This window comes from Anguilla anguilla, chromosome 1 (genome assembly GCF_013347855.1).
Source record: "Anguilla anguilla isolate fAngAng1 chromosome 1, fAngAng1.pri, whole genome shotgun sequence".
Taxonomy (NCBI): Eukaryota; Metazoa; Chordata; class Actinopteri; order Anguilliformes; family Anguillidae; genus Anguilla; species Anguilla anguilla.
This window is the reverse complement of record NC_049201.1, coordinates 73329749-73353952: the sequence shown is the minus strand read 5'-3', so window position 1 is coordinate 73353952 and position 24204 is coordinate 73329749. Positions and strand designations below refer to the sequence as shown.

Here is a 24204-nt window from a genome sequence, read left to right as displayed (position 1 = left end):
ACAGAATCTGATCATTATAAATCTGGAGCTCCATTTGAATATCTTTCACTGAAAGTTCACAGTAAGCGTTTTGCGCGTTTATTGAGTCTCGTTACATTACATTACAGGCATTTGGCAGACGCTCTTATCCAGAGCGACGTACAACAAAGTGTATAACCATAACCAGGGACAAGTATGACGAAAACCCTAGAGAGAAGTACCAGTCCAAGTGCAGGGAACAACCGCATCGTTAATTCATTTAAGCAAAATAATGTGCTGTCTTAGACTTACATGCGTAAGCTAAATTTGTCCCTTAAGTAGGTGTTCGCTTTGCTGAAGTCAGCAACGTTTGGAGAAAGCAGACTAAATTTTCTTCAACAAACCTGTTGCTGTTCAATATTTGCCAGTATAAGCACGCATCAGACTCTGTGTTGGGTTTTTCAGTATACTTTTACATACATCACCAAAAGCATTTCAGGAAATACAATTGCCTTCTCTTAGTGGAGTTTTTGCACCAGTCAGTGCAGTCAAGCAAGGATAAAACCAACGGAATCTTTTGTAGTTTTTTGGCCTCCACAGTTATGGCATGCAGTAGATGGACTGAACACTCCCTTGGCACCAAGCTGGGAAAAGAGCCATCCCAACTTATCTGAGGGCAAGTGGAAGAGACGGGTGACATCATGGACCCAGTAAAGACATTATATAGCTGTGTTGCTACTGTAGTTTAAGTGTCTGTGCAATGTGTTGGTTGAGAAACGGGGTACTCTAACAATTACCACATTGGCTCCTGAGCAGGGAGATTCTGCCATGGCATATTTTGGGTTAAATGGAGAGCTTGCTTGTGAAACTGCTTTTGCAAGCTGCAGGGTTTCATTCAGGAAGCCACAAAGGTGCTGCTGACTGGAGGAGCACTGTGCAAAGCAGCCCCAGTTCTAGACTGCTCTGATTGGGGGGGGGGGGGGGGGGGGGACATTATGTGCCCTACAGTTTACATGCTTTCTTTATACTTTGTATGCTATGGTGTGTATTATATACAATGTGGTCCGCAAGTATTTGGACAGTGGCAAAATTTCTGTTGACTCTGTATTCTGGCACTTTGGATTTGAAATGAAACAATGAATATGAGGTTGGCCAGCCCAGAACATTCCCGTTTTTGGCCCTGAAAAACTCCTTGGTAGCTTCAGCAATATGTTTGGGCTCAAGGTGTCCTGAGTTTTGAGGCATTTGGTTGGATCTGAGCAGATGCTTTTTTAGACTTTACAATTCACCCTGCTGTTGCTGTCAGCAGTCACATCATCAGTGAAGAGAAGTGAGCCAGTCTCAGTAGCAGCTACACATGCCCAAGGTATAATATCCACCATGTTTTACAAATGGGGGGAGGGATGCTTTGGATCATGAGCAGTTCCTTTCTAGCTCCAAACTATCCTCTGCCCATTACTTTGGTACAGCTTAATACTCATCTCATGGGTCCATAAGACTGTTCTTGGACTTTTTCTTAGCAGTTTTTTTAATGTACTTTTTTTTACCAGCTCCAATCTGGCTGTTCTGTTCTTGAGAATTTCCAGTGGTTTGCACCTTGTGGTGAACCATCTGATGTCATGCTGGTGTAGTCTTCTCTTCAAGGTAGTCACTGACGCATCTATGCCTACATCCTGGAGGCAGTGTTCTGTGGGTTTTGCTTCACAACTGAAAGTATTTTCTGCCGTCCACTGCAGGTGGTCTTCCGTGGTCTACTTGATTGCTTCCTATTTCTGAGCTCACCGGTGTGTTCAACCTTCTTAACGATGTATCACACAATTCGTTTTGTCATACTCAAAGTTTTGGGCATGTCTGATCAATTTATTCTGTTTTTGCAGCTTCGTGATGGCCTGCTTTACTGGCTCTGCCACTTCTTTGCTCCTTATTTTGAAAAACAACAACAAAAGCCTCCAAATGCAAATGCCACCTCTAGAATCAATTCTAGGCCTTTTGTTAGCTTTCTTGTGCATGATCAAAGGATGCAGTAACACACAGACGAAGAGACAGCTGAGCAGCCAACTGTCCAATTACTTTTTTCCCCTAAATTAAGGAGGGGGGGCGTGAGAAGAAGAGAGACGTGGCAGATATTGGGGAAGGTATATATGAGGAAAACGGCAGCATTCTGGATGAGCTGTCTGGTGGTGAAGGCAGGGAGGCCCAGCGAGGAGTGAGTCACAGTAGTCCAGGCAGGAATCGGGCCACGAGTTTGGTTGAGTAGGTGGTGAGGAAGTGTCGGATTCTACAGATGTTATACAAGATGATGCACACCTGACATACCGCCATGTTGCTGTTAGTGGAGATAGAGTTGTGCTCAATACCACTTCACAACACCTACAGCACTCAAACATCAAATCAGTCTTTGGTGCCACAGCGCCCCTGAGATAAGTCATTTGATTTGTCATTTAGTAGATGGTAGTGCAAAAAAAACTGTTCCTCCTTGCAATAATTAGAGGAGCCAGTTTTTGTTGCAGTAAAGCTAATATTGGCTTCCATAATTTACTCTTTACTACAGTGGGCTTGATTCTTTGAAAGCTGAGCTGAACACAATAGGCTTGCATCAGCTAGGCCTGTCAACCTCAACACCTCACCCCCACCCCCACCCCCATTTGATCTGAGAAGGATTTTTATTTGGGGGGGGGGGGGGGGGTTGTGAGGGAGGAAGTGGCTTTCAGCATTCACTTTGGTTCTCAAGTTATGACTCCACTCCGTACATTGTAGAACATAGACTGAGTCCAACTATGTGTGACCATGGAATGATACTGACTGATGTATTTAATGCTTCTATGCTAATTTTTCAGGGACATGGTAGTGGTTAGGGAAGTGGGCTTGCAACTGAAAACTTGCTGGACTGGTTCCCAGGTGGGGCAAATGCAAGTGCTTGAACTGAATTGTTTCAGTAAAATATCCAGCTGTATAAAGGGAATATTTGTAAAAAGAGAATATGCTGCACAAATTACCCTGGCTAAAAGTCTCTGCTATTTCCTTAACTGGAAAGGAAATAGGGTTTTCCTGTGTGTGATACGGGTGTTGATGATTTGATTGATTGATTGACTGATTGATTGTTCACTTGATCGATTGATAGATTTGTGTCTGTTTTGTGGCAATTCACAAATTTAAATGCACCTAGGTAGTTGATTGCTTCGTTGATCAGTTGATTGACTTGTCGGTTGGTTGATTTTTAGGAACTAGGATTTTGAAGCATTTCCCTTTTAAATACATTAATTCTCACTTCCCTGGTCATGTGGAAGTGGGCACAGATGTACCTGTTACTGAAGCTGACACTGACATAGGCAGATGTGAACAGATGGAAATGTAAATATTTTATTTATAGACTTACAGGTGGCATAGTGGGGGTGACAGAATGATTTACGGCTACACGAGCAGCCATGCCTTCCCCGGATGGACAGCCATGTCTGTCAGTACTGCTGGCAGGTGAAAATCAGCAAAACTGCCGAACAATTACGACAAGTAGTGTAAATGATGGTTTGGACATTAAATGAGGCACAAAGAACATCCTTACAAAATCTGGTTATCTCTCCAAAGAGGAGCGTTATGTGATAAGTTGAGGATGGAAATAAAGAGCATCTAACTTTTGTTCCACCCTTACACCTCCGTAAGAAACACTGTGTATCTGTGGCCAGAGGGTGGATGAACATGCTCGCCATGGAACTATAAATGTTTGTCATCTCCGAAGACATTACGCATGTACAAACCTAGTGCCCGCAAATTTGCTACAAACACAAATGATTCTGAGTAGTTAGGGTTGTTTTGAAAGAACGTTTCCATCTCCGTTCATAGTTTTGCGAAAGCTGTCATGGTTAAAAAAAAAAGCATTTCCTAAATCTATTTCTTAATTTGGTTTGTCAGTTATTTCGTTGAAGAGGGTGGAGGTACAGCAAAAGGTGACAAACAATTTTTTTTTTTTGGGGGGGGGGGGCATATAATTCAGTGCACAGAGTGTGCCATACAGTTTACAAGATTTTTTCGTCCTTTGTACGCTACAGTATGCATTATATTCATTCACCGGCTGCTTTATTTGGTACACCTGTTTGTTAATGCAACTAGCCTGCTCCTCCAAACAGCAATAATTAATGGTTAACTCATCAATTAACTTTATTTCAGATTTATTCTATAGTTTTCCACTTCACCACCACGAAACGATTATTTTAAAAAAAATGTATACAAAATGTATTTGACAGATTGAAGGCTCAAAGATGATTACTGTTGCAAGGATCGCCACAAGCTTAATCCAGGTCTATGGCGTGAGTCAATATCCATTCATGGAATTGCGTTTTCTGGCCTGTAGGAATGGCTGTCTCTGTTCTCAGTACCATCGACAGGTCCCGGGTCATTGCCTCTATATGAATATATCAGCCCAGCTAGCTGTGCAACACACAGGAGAACAAGCAATACCAGGCCATCTACCTAATGGAAAATAATTGGCAAAATATTAGATTGTTTTGGAGATAAACCCACAGACCAATATTAATGAATCTCTTTTGCTTCAAAAACAGGTTAAGCTGCTTTAAAATGGCTTTGAGTGGTTGTTGTTTGTTTAAAAAGCCTTAAGGAAAAATGTGACACCAGTGCATTCTGCGTTCATAATTCTTGCATATCAGCAACAAATGGTTGGATCGAAAATGAGAGAGGTACCGAGATTGGAAGTGGTCAAAAAAAAAAAGGCACAAACTTCTCCTTTCCAACTAAACCATGTAGAAAAAACCTTTATACATTAAAAAAATTGTTCTCAAAATCCCACAAAAATGTTTTTTTTTTTTTCCTTTAGAAGTTTTACTGCTCTGGCTCTCTCTACCATGCACCCATGTCACTCCAACTCCCCCCTCCACATCCTCTATACTATTACCCCTTTCCAAACCCCCTCACCACATCTCCAACCCATCCTCCATGAATGGTGACATCTAACCTTTCCACCATCATCCTACTTCTGACCTCCTTCCTTTTATGAGTCCCCTTTTTTCCCTTTCATTCTTTCCCTCTCTTTTAAAACTGGACCATTCATCAACTTCCCTCCCATCTCTTTCACTCATACCTCAGCCCTGCCATCCCTTGCTAACAGTGGGATCAGCGGGTTATTTAAAGTATGTGCCTGTGAGCACCAGCGAGCACAAGAAATGGCCCCTTCCGTGAAAACTGCAACAGACGAACAAATTCGCAAAACCGCAGCTGTATCTCGGTCTCAGGTTTGAGGTGTGAAAAAAACAAGGGATATCAAACGTGTAAACGAGGCGGGGGGGAAGAAGACAAACATGCAGACGGGGCGGCAGAGAAACAGGTGTCAGAGGAAGTTTCATCTTGTGATAAACATCTTAACCTGGGGTTACTTCAACACTCAGAGATAAACTGGTTAAATAAAACAAGGATTATTCTAAAGAGACTACGAGACAGAGTGATAAATGGATAAATGTTAAAGTATCAAAAATACCACTGGTGAACCCAAAAGAAGAATGCACTTCGATGATTCAGTTCAAATAAACATTAAACGATAAGTAAATATTAGTGAAATTGTTCATGCAAGATATTATAAAAATGCAAGACATTCTAAAGGATCCCTTGCAAGCAGAGAAGCGAAAGAGAAATTATTTGAGCTTCAGTTTTTTTTTTCTTCGACTCATAACCACCTTTCTTCACTTCATAAAAGCTGAGAATGAGCAAGATAGAAAAAAAATAGAAACTTACATTACTAAGAGTGAAAGGGACTAATCGTTTCTGATAAGTGTGGGTATGATTTCAAACCCAATGAAACGTTAGGCTGGCTTCACTACACAACTTGTGGCTTGTAACTACATAATTTGTAGATTTGTACAGCATTAAACCGGATACTGAACCTTTACTGATTTTTAAACAATATGCAATAATTTTTACATGTGAGGGATCACATCTTTCCACATATTGAATAATCCATCTAAAATACTTGGCGAGAATGAATGTGGAAACCTGAAATTGAGCCATTATCAGCTGCAATTCAGTGGAAACAGTACAGCAGACATACATTCAAAGCAAGTGTATTGACAACTCAAGAAAAAAAATAGAATTACGGAAAATGAAGGTATGTTTGAAACTTTGATTCTTTTAAACTTTCATCTGGAGTCTGCAGTAGGGATTGTATCATAAAACAACACCACCGGCCACTTCTTCTGAGACTACAGTCCCCTGCAACCACAACAGACACTCAGGCGGGCCCTTCATTATCGCTGACATTCAGGTATTCCAGAAAGAGAGAAAGGCTGGTTATGCAGCAGAACAGCAGAAAGTAGTGGAGGAGCATCACACCTAAGTGCCATGGCAAGATGTCCAAAACTAGAGAAATCACCAGACGCCTGTTTACAATTTAGGTGTCCAAATTGATGCTTGAAATGTGACCACCCCTCTTGTGTTGCATGTGAAAGGAAATCGGAAGGAGTGGTTTGACAAGGCTAGCTGCAGCGTCTGAACCCAAGAAGGCTTTAGTTAAGAGCAAGAAAGCAACATGAAAATGCAAAATGTTTTGCAAGAATATCAAGATTTAAGGACAATTTAAAAAAAAATTTAAGCAAAAGGGGACAAAATAGGTGAAGCTATAGAACCATATAAGCCACAACAGGAATTTGCGTGAAGATACCGCGTGTCAACTGCCACTCACACAGGAAACAGTGACCCCTGTACACAAAAGGGTGCACTGGTGCTCCGATGTCATGCAGACAATGTCTGTGAAAGGTGAAATGGTGTCACCACAATATACTGACACCGATGCTCAAGTTAAGGTTAATTAATCGACTAACTATTTCATTGGTGGAGTTGGCATTTGACTGATCTGAACTATTGACTGATCTCAGTAAAAACAAAATGGCCAGGCCTGCACAGCCAGACAGAGTGGACGAGTTTCGATTTGGGGTATACTAAATAGCAGGTGGTAGCGCCAAGTGGTTGAGGTAGACCGAAATGCTCTGTGCTGTTTTATAGACTAGGTAAAGTACCCTTATCACTCAATTTTTCATGAGATTTTTTATTTATTTTCATTTAATTTTGTGAAGATTGAATACCATTACCTCATGTAAGAAGCATCATTAAATGTAATTGATATTTGTGTGTACACAGGCTGTTGCTACTTCCCCCATTCCTGCCTGCTTCAGATCTTTTAATCTTGCCCAACTAAACCACAGGTGCCATGGCCCCCTCCTCCCTTACATGATGGGTGCCATAAGCAAACAGGCATAAGCCTGTTTAGTTTCATTCTCTCTACGTGCATTTTATTAAGGGCACCCACACATTTGACATTTCTACAGGGTGATCTCCCAAATGTTGATTCCCTTCCTTTTAGTGTAGGGAAAACATTCAAAATGTAATCTCAAACTGAAATACACATTGGACTGGTGGTTGACTGACAACAACGGTTTAGTTTTAAAATGCTGGCTGTCATGTTTTTGAACCCATCGATAGACAATGGAAGGCTAGGTGGAAGTGAAATAAAGGAAAACATATGACTGTACAGCAACTAAATAACAGTTTTCTTTGAAAACTGTTGGAAAATGCATTATATCTGAAAAAGGTCAAATCCCCAATTAAGGGAACTCAATGGTTGCTCAACCATTCCACAGCAAATGATCAATAGTTTTTCCACTGTTGTATTTAAGGAATTCTTTGCATGTATGCTTGCATTCACACCATCAGAATTCTGTCACCTCGGTTAATCTTGTGAAGTGTATGTACTCATGATAAACAATGTAAACTACACACGGAGAATTAATAGAGAATGACACTTTGACGAATGTGTCCTATCACTTCACCCACACTGCCTTGAAACACAGCACTTCTGAGAATCAACAGATCTCATGCACATCTCACTCTCTCCAGTGTATACTAAACAACACACGCCAATGTAAAGGTGTCTCTGCTTGTCAGATAAGAAGTTTAAAAGCATTAGTAAGTCTGTCAATCTGCATTTACTCTGAATCAAAAGTAAAATGACAATATTTTACATCTACACTGAAATTATATAATATATATAATTATATATATATATATAATTTATATATATATATATCGTAAATGTTTATTTTTATTTGCTTTGAATGGATTATTTTCTGTCATTCTTGTAAATGCCCCTACATCCAGTCAGTTCATTCTTAATTTAGTCACACTTGAAAGACTATAAGTGTTTCTGCATGTTAGCAGTCTTCTTGAGAGTTGACTCAATGGTCAGGTGCTTCTTCTGACGAATCAGGATGTTGTGTAGGCAGGGCTACAAGTGGAGGCAGAGGGACAGGCCAACACAACGGACTAAAAATTGGGGGAACCAATCTCTGGGCAGACCTGGTCAGGCATTTATTCTGATGAGGGGAACCATTTCAGTGGGGCGATCTATGGTCATTCCATTTCCATAGTCATTCTCCTCAAGCGGGGACACGGTGGCACGAGGAAGAATCCTGGGGAAGAGTAGGAGTACTTTGTGGGTTTTCTGCACTGGAGAGTCAGGATCTGCTCTTAGATATGTTGCACTGCTTTAATACGCTTCCCTATTTTCTACATGCTTATGGTCACTCTCAAGGACATTCATGAGTACATTTTGAAACTGTGAAAGTGGAACACTCCATGGTAATGTAATAACCAAACAGGGATTAACCCTGTGAGGCCCAGTGTCACAAAAATGCAACATTTCTTTTCAGGCACCCTAGAAACACCTTTTTTTTCTTCCAAAAATCAGTTTAAAACAACATTTACCAGTTCCTAAGGCCCTATTTTAGCAATATGTTTGGAGTGAAACATTTTCAACTGTTACACAGAGAGCGTTTGGAGCACACACAACATGGACTCCTCAAGCAGATCCCCTTAGCCTCTCATAACATCTTGATTTTCCACCACTTGAAGTAAATAAATTACCCCTAATGTATATTTATTGGGATGCCAAATGTGTGTAGTACCTGTAGATAATCAATTTATGTCAAACAAAAAAATGTACACAACCCTGACTATGAGGTCAGTGTGACCACTTTGAAAAAATGTAATATTGGGATTTAGAGGTTGCACAGCCATGCATGTATTGGCAGAGAATATGCCCACTTTAACAGTGTGCGAGAACATATGTCTGGTAATGTTGTAGTGATTGCTATGCTAGCATCATTATTGCGTTAGGTTCTTGGAGAGTGACCAACACCCCACCCCCCCCCCCCCCTTGCCCCTCACCACCATCAACCTTAAAAATGTTGATTTCTATAATGCAGGATATTAATATTGGAAAATATCCAATGCCTGAATGGCCAAAAATAAAAATCCATGCACATGTACACACTGAAACGAAGTCATCATCTGCAGCCATCACCCCTGACACATAGCACTCTGCTCATTTCGTAGCGTCTGCTCCAATGACGGCATGTCTGTTGTGAATGTGAATGGGGGCAGATACAAATCTGAGGAAGCGGTAAATTGTTTGTAGGTCAATTTTTTTTTCATGGCGCAATCATTGGACTTGACAACCATACGCTAGAGTACGCTTGTAAGACGGTATCGTATTTGCTACCTAGTAATTCAGTATGAGTCAAAAGTAAATATATCGATGTGCTACTTAGAACAATTTGCCATTTTAAATGAAATATAATTGAAATATCCTATTTTGCCGTCAAGTAGACTTCAACCTGTTCTATAGGCAGTCTGAGTATAGTATAAGTAGTACAGATCTTACCGCACTTCCCTTACTTTCATGTTGCTGTCCCTCCACTTCCTCCTCCCCTCCCCTCCCCTCCCCATAATAATTTTGGTTTTTTTCAGTGCACTCATTCAGTTTCAATCGTAACTCAGCTTGTATCTGATCGACGCACTTCTTTGGAACTTGTGGGCAATTGATATTTTGGTAATGTCATTGGGAAATATGGTGAGTTTTAAACAAATTGACTGGCAATATTTTCATTGAATCGATATTTCAGAAATTGGTGGTTTATTTTTGCCGTGGCAAACATGGCTTTACTGATTATGTTTAATATAATGTTCCTTTGTGTGGACTGCAATACATTGAAGATTATTTTCTAATTATTTATTATTATTAATTTCTGGGTTTATTTATTTACTACCAATGATCACCAGAGTACAGACAGAAAACCTGTCCACTTAAATGTTATGCAACACTCAGACTGTTGGTGTACTGGAAAGATATTTAATGTATGCTTTCAGACAAAAAAGACTATATTGCTTTATTCCACAAATGCTGCTCATCTATTTGAGCAAATTTGGAGGAAATCATAAAAATAAACCTATTCCATGATCAGTATGTGAAGGCTTTGCCCAAGCGTTTGTTCTTTTCTTTCTTACAAAAAAGATTAATCACGTTTCTTCTGAGGATAAAATTGTTCATTGTTCAACACTTTCCAAGAATTCTCTCCAATACGCCATATTTATGTGATGCCCAGTTGTTCCTTGTCTATAATGAAATATACATAGTGTAAAAAATCATTTTGTAAAATAATTTAAAGGGGTGTTGGGCTGCCACGTGTAATCAGTACAGCCTACATTATATGCTCTGTAGAGTCTACCAGTGTCTGCTATTCTGGAAGACTTCGATAGCTGGAATTCTGGACTCCATTCTTCCCTGGTGAAAAATAAAGTTATTCAATTATGGCTATGAATAACTGTTACATAATGAGTATTGTACCTTATCGAACGTTTGTTTTGTAGTTCCAATGACCTTCGGTAGCATCTGCCAAATAAATGTAATGTAATTATATTCAATTATTTATTCTTCTACAAGGAAGTTAATGAACTCACACTTAGTTGAAGGAAATTGAGAGTACGGAGGGAATCTGAATGCTTTAATAACTATTAATTACTATATTTACTCATTTTTGGTTCAGTATTAGCACTAGCATATATCCAGTCAAATTCTGTCTTGTGAATGAAAAGCAAATTAAATATTGGTAAGATAAAATAACAGCTGATACAAACAATATGCAATGTGTTCAGACTTGCACAGTATGCATTTATTCTGGTCCAGATCAGCGGGCAACAGGCTTTCATCAGTAAATTAGCCTAGTCGAGGAAAAGTTTTGATATGTTGCTTTTAAAATGTAAACCTGCTATCATGTTGACCAAAGACTGGATTTTAGTATGGTCACAATTAAAGATATCAAATTGTAATTATTGACGTTACAGTTTAGCGTCACCAGTCCAACAGGGATGAATAGAGAACATTTCAGCAGAGAATATTTCAGCATTCCGCATTATTTCATGCAGCTACCCACACCTGCAGAAAACAGGAAACCGTTTCAGATGGTGCCATTCAATTTTTAAAAAATGCTTAGGTACACAGGGCTAGTTAAAGTACCCTGTACCTTCTTTTCATGCTCGCTGGTGATTCTCTTTTTCCATTTAATGTTTCTGAAATAATGAGTTACTGGAAACTGGTTCTATTCATGAGAAATGTATATGCAAATATATGCAAAACATTTTTTTTAAACCCACATGTTCTTGGAACTTCAACACTCAACCTCAACACTGTTAAAGCTACTACTGAGATATGGATACAACAGTAAATAGACTACATTGCTACTTCAGTTCTTTTTTGGGTAAACAGCTGTAAACCTATTCTCAACAACTGAAAAGAAGTGTCCCCCTGCCACTGTAGGAAGTATAAACAAAAACCTACTAAACCTACCCAAGGCTTAGCTGATAAGTGTTTAATTAAAGCAAGCATCAAACTAAATTTGTCTTTACTTGAAATAAGCAAATCAAACTGACTACGCTCACCCAAAAGACATATGCAATAAATTCCTGTACAGATCTAACTGTTCACCTTGTTTTATTTTCAGGAGGTGTTTGGGGAAGAAGACCTGAGTTCATTATTTTATGGCAGTGGCTATAATGAGAGTCATTACACTGGTGACACCAGTGACAACACTTGCTGTGCAGGTTTAGTGTGCACACAGGGGGAAAGCATGAAGTTTCAGGCAGTGTTCATCCCGATTCTGTACTCCCTGGCGCTGGTGGTTGGCCTGCTGGGGAACGGGCTGGTCCTGGGAGTTCTGTTCCAGCTGCGGCGGATCTGGAGCGTGACCGACACCTTCATCCTGCACCTGGCCGTGGCCGACATTCTGCTGCTGCTCACTCTGCCCTTCTGGGCTGTGGAGGCCACTCAGGGCTGGATCTTTGGCACCGAGCTCTGCAAGCTGATGGGAGCCCTCTTCAAGGTAAGAGTGCACCGCACTGGTTCTGCCTCTGGTTTGAGTTTGGCCTCTCTTCATGTTGGCTTCAGGTATGTGCTGAATCTTAGAGGACTGGTCCAAGCAGCGTCAGTTTCCTCAACCCAGCGCTAAACGCTCATAGAAATACATCTTGGACCATATCAGTTATCATGCAAAACTATATTTCAGGGGTTATTACTGTGTTAATTGGTCTACATATGGTCATCATCACTTTCTCTTGAAGTATACAGCAGATGGCCACAAAAGCTAGAGGTCTGATTCTGTAGTGAAACAAGTACTATACTATACAGCCATTCTGCAACTACAGGCTTCTCTCCTTCGTCCTCCATTTTCACAGATAAACTTCTACAGCGGGATCTTCCTGCTGGCCTGCATCAGTCTGGATCGCTACCTGTCCATTGTGCACGCTGTACAAATGTACTCTCGCCGCAAGCCCTGGGCAGTGCAGGCCAGCTGCCTGTTCGTCTGGCTGTTCTGCCTCCTGCTCTCCATACCCGACTGGATCTTTCTGGAGTCCGTACAGGATCCAAGAAGGGGATTGAAGACAGAGTGCACCCACAACTACCTGCGCTTCAGCGTCAGTACCCAGGGCTGGCGCTTGGCCTCTCGTCTGCTCTACCACATCGTCGGCTTCCTCCTGCCCTCGGTGGTCATGGTCTTCTGCTACTCCTGCATCCTGCTGCGGCTTCGGGGCGGCTCCCAGGGGCCGCAGAAGCAGAAGGCCATCAGGGTGATCCTGGTGCTGGTAGTGGCCTTCTTCATCAGCTGGACGCCATACAACATCACCATGTTGGTGGACACCATCCAGTCCAACCGGACGCACAACAACCAAACGTGCTCGAGTGTGACGGCTCTGGACGTGTCCCTGACAGTCACGTCGACCCTCGGCTACTTTCACTGCTGCCTGAACCCCGTGCTCTATGCTTTCGTGGGCGTTAAATTCCGGCGCCACCTGGTGGACATGCTGAACACCTTGGGCTGCAAGATGAAGGGTCACGTCAGGCCAATGGCGCGAAAGACCTCGATGTGGTCAGAGTCTGGAGACACCTCATACACCTCAGGCTTCTAAGGCGCTGGTGTTCCTCTCTTTTGAACTTCAATGTTCTTTATGGAATCATGTGACTTGGCATGACTGTATATAAGCCAGCTAAAGAGAAAGGAGACTCCCAGAAAAAAAAGACAAAACAGAGTAGAGAAGAATTGTAGGCTGTATGCTTAAAAAGGAGCATAAGATTGCTAGCCAGGCCATTTTCTTGAGCTCTTTCATTCATTAAGCTGGATATGGTTTTCAGGAGTGAATTAAAGGGGGACAAATACAGCATGTTTCTTTATTTTACAAAATATAAAACAAATGATCATAGACTCAAAATACACCCAGAACAGAGATGAGTTGTGTTGATAATTGAAATTTGTACTTGAATAAAAATAAGGTTTTTTTCAATGCATTTGATTCTGACATAGGTTAGTTTTTTTATCCCTCCATTTACATCCAAACACATGACCTACAACTAGGCACAGTAACAATCTATTTTTGGTTTGGTTGTATGGGAGGGTTTTTCCTCCTCATGCAAGGAGGACTATTGTGCTCAGTTTTGATTTGTGACTCTGCCCACTATCACACTGAGGCATGCTGGGAGTTCTGCCTTCTCAAAAATATGAACAGAACGTTCTCATGGTAGCCACATTCAGAACCTGCCATTATCTCTCTATGTCTTTGCGATGCCTCAAGCTATGCCAGGTATGTTCAAGCTGAGATATCAGCTCTGTACACTTCTTCTCAGTTAGCTAACAAAGAAAGGAAATGTTCACAGATGGTGTTTTTTAAATGTTACAGAATATAATTTCAGGCAAGCAAATGGCGCATATTTCATCGTTATAAATTGCAACTTCTTGACTTCCTGCACAGTGGGTAACAGTGCACAACTTTCCTCTCAGTTTACATGCGCATACACATGTACAGTAAAATATGAAAATGCAGACTTCCGTGTGGTACTTTTCAATTGTTCTATTAGTGCTTTGGGTGTGACTATCAGTGCTTTGATCTCTGGTTGCCAGTGACTGTAATTCCAAAAATATGAATTGGGGGTAATACCTTAACTATTAGAAATCATGTACAACTGGAGTCAAAATTCCACATACTTACCAAAGTTATAAATGTCTAGGTTTGAGGAAACAAGGCATTTGGAGGCATTCACACAGTAGTGGAGGAAACTGACATTATTTGACATGCTTTGTTGGGATGCTGATGATATTCTACAGCTCTTCGGTGACTGCTATAAACCATTTTGTAATATTTCATATTTCTCTAGTGATTGAAAGATTATTATATAGAAAGTGTTATTATGTTTGTTTTGGTTTTTCTGTGGAGCATTATATCACTTTTACAGTAAATACATTTTTACATTTGTTTTTTTATATTATTTGTTTTTCATTTACAATTGTATCTATTTTCAAAACCACTGACCTAGTACAATGCAGTACCAGATGTGAATGGATGTTTTAAAGTGCATTTTTTATATATTCTAAAAGAATAAAATCAATTTTCTTGTCACATACGCCTCTGTGTATAATTTTTAGATGATCAATAATCAGTAAGAATTAAGAACATTAAATACGTTCTCGGTGTGAAAATTACTTGCTGATATCAGTGTGGAATGTACTGTTTACTAATGTTCACATACACCATCGTCCCTGACAATTTTTGTGTGGGATGAAGGATATTTTAAATATTTACATAAGTGTCTGATGTCCGGTTTGCTTTACAGTGGCTGGTGTATGGCGTCAGGGGTCACATGGCATGAAGCAAGAAAATACACTTTTCTGCAAAGCAACTTGTGAAGCAATGTTATTTCTAATATTTTTTATCAATGTATGTTCTCTTTTTAATGCCATTCATGTGGAATTCATTCTACTTTCAGAGTACATTTCCAGTTCTTAATTCATAGTTTATTTTATTAGCATTGGGGCATAAGCGTGTAAGTGACATCATAGTGTTTGGCGCAGTGGCGCACTTACTGTACCTGAAGGTGATTCAGAATGCTGTGGTGGCCATGGAGATCGGTTCTAGGTTGGAGTGTGGCATTTTGATGCAATGGTCATTTCATTTCAATGGTCTTTCTCATTTTTATATTTCTTCAAATGTCATCTGTGAAAAAAGTAGTGGTATTGAGACGAGGCAGTGGTGCCCGTATATCGAGCAAGTTCGATAGTCTATGGCAAGCTTGCTTGACTCCACTAGATTCAGCTGATAGAATACAGTCAGGCTTGATCGCAGCCAGCCCTGTTGAATCTAAACCTCACTTATATTGATCCTTACCATCAAAGTGAAGTAGCCATCACAATGTTTCTACAAACACACTATTCCACAATCAAAGGGAGTTCCTGAAGAGATTAAATTTTTTAAGTTGAAATATATCAATCTGGAAATAGTTACAAAGCCATTTTCTAAGGCTCTGGGACACAATATGAACCATTATCTTCAAATAAAGAACAGTGGAGAATCTTCCAGGAGTGGTCAGCCTGCCAAAATGTCTCCAAAAGGCACAGCAACAACTCATCCAGGAAGTCAGAAAAGATCCCAGAAGAACACCCAGAGAACTGTCGGTCTCTCCAGCCTCAGCTAAGGTCAGTGTTCATGACTCTACAATAAGAAAGAGACTGGGCAAAAATGGGATTCATGGGAGAGTAGTAAGGTGGAAAGCACTGCTAACCTAGAGAAACATCAATGCTCATCACACATTTGCGAAAAAGCATGGTGGTGGCAGGGTTAACACTGTGGGGATGCTTTGCTGCCTTGGGACCTGGATGACTTACCATTATTGAAGAACCCATGAGTTCTGCTCGGTACCAGAAAATTCTTAATGAAAATGTCCGGCCATCTGTCTGTGAGCTGAAGCTGAAGCGTGATTGGGTTATGCAACAAGACAATGGTCCAAAACATAGTGAACATAAGTAAATCCACATCTGAATGGCTGAAAAGAAACTAAATGAAAGTTTTGGAGTGGTCCAGGCAAAGTCCTAACTTGAACCTAACAGAGATGTTGTGGCAGGACTTGAAACAAGCAGTTAACTCTCAAAAACCTACCATTTTGTCTGAATTAAAGCGGTTCTGCAAAGAAAAGTGGGCTATAATTCCTCCACAGCTATTTTAAAGACTGATTTCAAATTATGGTAAGCATTTGGTTGCAGTTATTGCTGCTAAACTTAGTGCAACCAGTTATTGGGGGGAATTGCTTTTTCACATGAGTGATATGGGTGTTTTTATTCATGAAATATTTTTTTTTTAAAGTGTTTTGTTTTTACTCCTGATCGCTTTGTTTAATATTACATTTTGTCAATGTGAGAAATATGCAATAATAGTGGAAATCAGGGAGGGGCCAAATGCTTTTTCACAGCACTGTATATCAGCCAGTGAAACTTTCTGGATGGTCTGGAACCATGTGTGGTTTCATTCAGATTGTTCAGGCCGTAACACCTCAGAGAACAGCAAACTGTTGAACAGATTGTCAGATCTGATATGTTAATAATCCCTCAAGATCAGATTAAACTAGTTTCTATCTCTGTGGCTTCTGACATAAAAGACTGTGTGGGAAGTCACTTTATTTTATCTGTTTCACATGCTTATTCAGGGAGTGGTGTTTGTACACACATTTTATAGTGCTCTACTTGGGATTTGAACCTGTTGTAACTGTTTGTTTAAATACCCAACTGTGTAGCCATAATGTTGTTTCAGTGGCCTAGTTGACAATGGAGCACAGGGCATAGTGTCACTTCTATGCCTATAATTGACTTTCAATTAATCCAATTTATCTATCATAGCATATTTAATTAATAGAATTGTTTCAAGGCAAGGGTGCATTACTTATGAACAGTAAAAAATGTATGGGTAGGAGCGCTTCCTGGACTCAAATTGAGTTTGTTTGAGGTGCTCTTTGGATGGGATACGTATAGACATCAAAATCAAAGAAAACTCCAAGGCACTCTCTTTTTTAACAATTAAAATGCCTTTATTGTTGTGGCATGGTCATATTAAACCTTTAGAAACAAACTCTGACGCGTTTCAGCATCAAGCTTTCGTCAGGGAGTCAAAACGGAATTGAACAGTGTAAAGGTTATGACAATTACATTTAAAAAACGACGAGCTAAGTTGAGCTGAATGGCCTGTTCTTGTCATCACTTTTCTTCTCTTCATTATTCTGAGAATGCAATATTTACTATGAAAAAGAAACATAGCACATGTTCTGTGAACAAGTCAGTATGTGTTGCTCCCGATTTGCATGTCTTGCTGCCTGGGTCTGGTTCCATAGTGATGGATTGATCTCTGACAGCTGCATCACAGCCATCCTTTGGGCCCGATTGGGACAAGATAAAATGCCTCACATCCGTGGGGAAACTTATCTAAATGAGCCTTTTAACTGTATAAAAGCTGACTTTTTTGCTGCTGTTTTGCCTGTGAACAACACAATAAGAGCAAATGTGATGTGACACTGTGCTGTCGACAAAGTGAAAAAAAAAAACCCCAGCATGTTGGTGTATACCGGTGTGTGTTCCTGGAGGGCACTTACTTGCACACCAGACTTCTCTCAAAGGGCTCCCTTGACAAAAGAGAAGGCAATCTCAGTGGGACTCACCTGGTAAAATAAGAGTAAAATACAAATAAACTAATGTTGACTGAATCTAGGAGTGGCTAATGGTATGCATACAAAAACAAGTCGAGTCTTTTCCTGCCATCTACCAAAGTGTCTTGCGCCTACCTGTGGTCAAAAACATAATTACACCTTTTCTTTTTTTAAATAATGAAATGAACTACAGAGCCCCCAGTGCTCACAAATTGAAACTTAATTTTCAGTATTAGGCTAATTTGAGTTTGTCGTAACATTTTTCAAGCCGTATATAAAATTGCTTTTCTGTGTGCGCGTCTATACTGTAAGATGACGAGAGTTCTTACAGTATTGACACAAACACAGAAGAGTAATTTTACATACAGTATGTGCATAATTAGGCAAGCCCTGCTCCTGAAAGGTTTTAATGGAGAAATAAGTCAGAGAATTCAAATGTTTATTCATATTCAAAACTGAATCCTAAACAAGAAGAATTATATTTATCTTCCAGAAACAAAAATAAAACATACCTCGCAGATATTAGGAAATTGGAGTAAGTGTACTTATTTTAGTAGCCTAATACCATTGAACTGTAGTGTAAGTAAAACAGGCACTAAAGCTGCAATAAATATGGCAAATCCGAAGGCATTAGGCAATAGACTATTATCTTGTGCTGTCTAGCAAAAGAAACTGCTGTAAAATTGCACTACAACTACAGGAGGAACTCAATGCAGCAAGAGAGATCACTTCCCCTGATCTCAGTGAAATGGCAACTATGATCAGCTGTTCTAAATGTTTGTGCATCTGCTTTTTCCCAATATTTTTGGTCCAGTGTTGATAATGCTTACCCCACTGGAGTTCTTTCTTCTTCTTAACAACACACAGTGAGGGCTTTTCTTTGCAGATACACATCCAAATGTATCTGGACATGCTATAAGGACTTCATCTTATCCAACAAAGCGTTCTTACCTCTCTGAAAATCATTCACAACTGTTATGCCATAAATGCCAGAATACCAAAAATAAAACAGGAATATAGCGAAGAACATAAACTGTAAATTTGTGATCAATCTGCTCTTGTACCGTAATATCATAATAATTGTATCATAATGATTGAAGCTATGTCCATTGTCTTTTATGTTTGTTGAGAAGTCATTTGTTTATATTGTTTTACCTTCCATTTTTTCAGTTTTCACTTTAATGGACTGTGCATACTGTATAGTCACCTTTTTTCCCACCTGCCCCGTTGACAATAAATAACACTTTATGACAACACAACTGTTTGGGGTGTTGGCTGTTTCTGAGATGAACATAAAACACACAGGAACAAATGCTAGTGCAGGGGTCTTAAACGTTCATTGTGTGATGGAGAGTGCAACACCCTTGCAGAGTAGTACTTACAGGATTTCCTGTTGGAGATGCTTACCATATACTTAAATTTCTTGTTCTTTGAGTTTGTGTTAAAATAAAGAGGAAGAAAAACTACAATGCTTAAAACGGAAACTTTTCACCGCTCTAAGACGCAAGCGGAATTTCGTTTACGGTCAGTTTCAACTGCATTTGCATGACTGACTGAAAATGGCATGTCAGGCTTAATTTCGCAATGCTTATAGCCGCTGTTCATTTGTGACTACTGCTTATTTTAAACAGCAAAACAGAGGAGCGTAGCTCAGTAGGTAACAACCACGTCTTCAGTTTCTTCCTGCAGTCATTTCTCTCTCAATCGGCCTCCCACAATTGAACTTCACAAATGAGAAAAGCCTGCCGCTGCTGCTGGTTGCTGAGCAAAACAACAGCCTATTGAAATGAAGCTAAGTTGCTGTATGACTGCACAATGTACAAAATGAATTTTTCATCTTGTGTTCAGTTCATACTGCTATAAAGGAGTTTCCTTGTCATGTAGGTGTGATGACAGCCTAAACCACGACTAACTCAAGCCAAAAGACAATGTCATCGGGGAGGAAATATCATCAAACATGCATAGCGCTGTGCTCAGCACAGTTCAAACAACATTTTTACACAGCACAACATTTAAATACACGTATGGTCATGTCAATTAAGAAATTCACAAGTCAAATATAAAGCTTAAAGGGATAGTTCCCCTTCTGGGGTTATTTGATGCTGTTTCAGTTTTATGAGTCATAACATCACCATTCAAGCTGTTTTGGTCTTAACTGAAGTGAGTCAATCCCCCAAATGACGCCGTACCAATCACTGTGAATCCAGCAAGTCATCAGAAACTTCTCTAAATATTTACTATCTTTCATCACACCCAAAAACTGCCCGGGTCAATGAGAAACACTTAAACTGAAATAATATTTTTTTTTAACCACAGACCATTGGGGGAGGCACCAGCTGGAGGTTCAGTTCTAAGGCATGCCACTTTTTGCCCTGCGATCACATCTCTATCTGCAACCATCCCTGGTTTTCCACTGTCTAAACAAAGTGAAAAAATATATAAGGAGGGTGGACTGTCTGCGCATCATTATATATTAAAAAAGAACCTGTGAAACGATATATACTTCCTAATATTAATAATAACATTAGCTTGAGCTGTTTAGTCATACATATGTAGCAATGTGTTCCAAGTGGAAGATTAAGGATTTCTTTCATTTTCCAATACAAGTCACTTTTTGGCAGAGCAGCAACATTTATTTTTTTCTTTTTGGCAGGATAATTCTTTTATTTTTTTATTTTTACAAAAACCAAGTGCACATTCTAAATATTATTTACACAAATTATAATACAAATTGCAATAAATAGTTAAATTTTGTGTACAAAAGTTAATAAAATGTATAACGAAGTATGAACAACTTATTCTTGGTTTATACAATATATATATATATATATATATATATATATATATATATATATATAGTTACAATCCAGTTTCCAAACCATTCTGCATTGCCACCCAATTTAATATATGACTAAAGACAAGCTGGGTTGAGATAATAAACTACAGCGTACTGTGTTAATATTAATTGGTTGATTGATTCAATGGAGACACAACACAACCAGTGGAGATTTCAGTGGAGTATTGTTCCATCTTCATCATCCGCTAGATGCAAATTGTTTCTTGAATGAGATAATAAATTCATCACAACTGGTCCTCTACTCTGTCAACCAAGTTCAGATTTTGTTTAACTGTTTCCATGGGACACACATTGTCATGTTCCTCAGATTGCCCAGGTGTAGGCGGCGCTGGCTCATCCCAAATTGGCAAATCCCGGTCGGCAGCTGCACCGCGTCGGCATCTCAGCTTGTCCGTCAGGTGCCGCCGGAAGTTGACGCAAAGGCAGGCGTAGAGCGCAGGCTTCAGACAGCAAGACAGGCAGCCTAGGGCAGCAGTGACCACCAGAGAGACGTCGACGGCTGCTCTCTCCTCACAGGCACCGCCCATTTTGCTCTCTGCGCTCGATCGGACGGTGTCCGCTAACAGGGCGAAGTTATACGGCGTCCAGCTGACGAGGAAGACAGCCACCAGCGCCAAGATCAGCCTGCTGGCCTTCCGCAGCCCTGGGGAACCCTGCTGGAGCCGTGGCAGCATGCGAGAGCAGCAGAAGACCGCGACCACGGCGGGCAGGAGGAAGCCGATGGTGAGGTGGGACAGTCGGGAGGCCAAGCGCCAGTCTTGGGCTCTGGTGTCGAAGTTGTGAGCGCACTCTAATCTTCCCCCTCTCCTCGGATTGCTCACCGTCTGTAGAAAGACCCAGTCGGGGATGGAGAGCAGGAGGCAGAACAGCCAGACGAACAGGCAGCTGGCCTGCACTGCCCAGGGCTTGCGGCGAGAGTACATTTGTACAGCGTGCACAATGGACAGGTAGCGATCCAGACTGATGCAGGCCAGCAGGAAGATCCCGCTGTAGAAGTTTATCTGTGAAAATGGAGGACGAAGGAGAGAAGCCTGTAGTTGCAGAATGGCTGTATAGCATAGTACTTGTTTCACTACAGAATCAGACCTCTAGCTTTTGTGACCATCTGCTGTATACTTCAAGAGAAAGTGATGATGACCATATGTAGACCAATTAACACAGTAATAACCCCTGAAATATAGTTTTGCATGATAACTGATATGGTCCAAGATGTATTTCTATGAGCGTTTAGCGCTGGGTTGAGGAAACTGACGCTGCTTGGACCAGTCCTCTAAGATTCAGCACATACCTGAAGCCAACATGAAGAAAGGCCAAACTCAAACCAGAGGCAGACCCAGTGTGGTGCTCTCTTACCTTGAAGAGGGCTCCCGTCAGCTTGCAGAGCTCGGTGCCAAAGATCCAGCCCTGGGTGGCCTCCACAGCCCAGAAGGGCAGAGTGAGCAGCAGCAGAGTGTCGGCCACGGCCAGGTGCAGGATGAAGGTGTCGGTCACGCTCCAGATCCGCCGCAGCTGGAACAGAACTCCCAGGACCAGCCCGTTCCCCAGCAGGCCAACCACCAGCGCCAGGGAGTACAGAACCGGGATGAACACTGCCTGAAACTTCAGGTGGCTGCAGGGCTGGAGGTCATCTCCTTTGTAATGATAGTCTCCATAATCAAATGTACTGTTGTGTAGGAACAGACCATCCAAGTCTACCTCCATGGGTGCCTGTGAAAAATAAAATAAAATTGGGAAGCATTGATGAGGTGAAGTTCTCATGACAAAAAATCATGTGATCAGTCATGAGGTGAAGATGTCATGATCAAAAAAAAATTTGTGAGTGGTCAAGATGTCATGACAAAACTTTTGTGGTCGGTCATGAGGTGAAGATTACATTACATTACATTACATTACAGGCATTTAGCAGACGCTCTTATCCAGAGCGACGTACAACAAGTGCATTGGTTCACGGTGTAGAGGTGCAAAAGAAACACTAGAGAGAAGGTGAAGATGTGACGATAAGAAATTTGTGAGTGCAAGATGTCATGACAAAATTTCCATGGGGTGAAGAGCAAAATCATGAAGTGAAGACATCATGACAAAACTTTAGAGGGCAGTCATAACATTTGGATTTTAAAAAGTATCACAATGTATCCTTTTGTAATCTTTTTTGTAACTTTTAATTGGTCATTTAATGGTCATAATGTGAACTCAATCCTTTTGTTTTTCACATTTATCTGTTGTTTGCAGAGAAATACAGACATCAGACATTGACCTCAGACTGCAGATTCGTATTCCTGCTGAACTGGAGCTGAACTGAGAGATGTAGTAAGAGTCGTGTCATTGCTGCAATGTCACTTGCATGACAATGAGAAATATTATTTTCCACAAAACAGCCCCATGACATAAGAATGGAAAGTTTTCTCTCACTGAACCACATGACCAGCATGATGAACAGTGATACATTGTTGTGTCTCCAAATGTCCTGTCATTTTACATACTATATATGTGTGTGTGTGTCATGAGAGAGAGAAAGAATTTGTGTGAGAGAGTGATGAAATAGATGAAACACTGTCTCAAGCAACATGCACAGGATGAAGTTAAAAAGTATTAAGCTTGATTGAAAAAACAGCTATTGAAAAATACAAACAAGCAGAAATCACAAGACCAAATGAAAGTTCAAATAAGTAGGCCTACAGAGAAGGCAGTTAAGAAGACACTGTTGCTACAGGAAAAGGAAACTTACAAAAATAGTAGCGAAACAGTAGCGAAATTATAAGAAGTTGTCTTACCGCACAAACCACGGTTCAGAGCTCTGGTTAAAAACGCATATGCTGTTCCCGTGTGGATGAAAACTGGTCTACTGTGAATAATTTTCCAGAATGTAAACAGTGACTGACTGATTCCTTTCGGCAAACAGAAGGACCACTGGGAGAAAGCACATTAGAGTGAAGCAGACTAATAGAGCGATGTGCAGTACATTAAGGAAGTGGCTGAGCTGCAGCTCGCGTCTGTGACTGCCCTGGTCAGATGACCCAAGCGATTTCGGAAATTCTCGGTTGGGTCAACAGCACGCGCGGCAGCTGCTAGGCGTCGGCCTCGCACTCCCACTCCTGCAGCGCAGCCTGGCCTGTTCGCACTCCGCATTGCAGGGCATTCAGGCTCAAGTTGTGTAATCCAGCACACAAGAGGTGCGTCCCTCCTTGGCTCAGCTGTCATAGTAAACAGCACCCCAGCGAGGGCTGCCACCCAGTTGTCTCTGAGAAGAGAGGAGAACATTTATCAGTCGGTGCTTATGGTTTGCTAGTTCCATCGCACCGTATCTCTCTGGTGGTAAGGACAATGAAACGTCTACCAAATCCACGATCTCCATCCCATTTTTCAATGCACCTCCACAACTAATATGCACAAATAACTAAAAAAAAAAAACGCTTGACGGACACCAAATACATATGACATATCAGTATGTTACATCTTGACCCCCTGCAAATTTACAAACTTGAGCTAGTGCTATTTGTTCAGCAATTTGAGCTGAATAGGGCTGTTATACACATAGACGTTATGGTGC

General features: G+C 40.7%; 2 protein-coding genes across 2 annotated transcripts; one reads left to right on the top strand and one right to left on the bottom strand.

Annotated features, from left to right (window-relative positions):
- The first annotated feature begins 9728 nt into the window (after window positions 1–9728).
- Window positions 9729–14733, top strand: cxcr3.1 (chemokine (C-X-C motif) receptor 3, tandem duplicate 1). The gene is made up of 3 exons (XM_035394280.1): window positions 9729–9862; window positions 11790–12167; window positions 12520–14733. Exons 1-3 carry the CDS (start codon window positions 9845–9847, stop codon window positions 13249–13251), a joined length of 1128 nt encoding a protein of 375 aa, XP_035250171.1. The 5' UTR covers window positions 9729–9844; the 3' UTR covers window positions 13252–14733.
- Window positions 14734–20849: 6116 nt separating this feature from the next.
- Window positions 20850–24164, bottom strand: LOC118219811 (C-X-C chemokine receptor type 3-like). The gene is made up of 3 exons (XM_035403255.1): window positions 23429–24164; window positions 22011–22364; window positions 20850–21658 (listed from the first exon to the last, which is right to left on the bottom strand). Exons 2-3 carry the CDS (start codon window positions 22356–22358, stop codon window positions 20882–20884), a joined length of 1125 nt encoding a protein of 374 aa, XP_035259146.1. The 5' UTR covers window positions 22359–22364; window positions 23429–24164; the 3' UTR covers window positions 20850–20881.
- Between the last annotated feature and the right edge of the window lie 40 nt (window positions 24165–24204).

Bases quoted from the DNA above. Each gene is read 5' to 3' on its own strand.
- cxcr3.1 (XM_035394280.1), top strand. The intron at 12,168-12,519 runs GTAAGAGTGCAC...CCATTTTCACAG, and splicing joins TGATGGGAGCCCTCTTCAAG to ATAAACTTCTACAGCGGGAT.
- LOC118219811 (XM_035403255.1), bottom strand. From the start codon at position 22,358: ATGGAGGTAGACTTGGATGGTCTGTTCCTACACAACAGTACATTTGAT. The intron at 21,659-22,010 runs GTAAGAGAGCAC...CCATTTTCACAG, and splicing joins TGACGGGAGCCCTCTTCAAG to ATAAACTTCTACAGCGGGAT.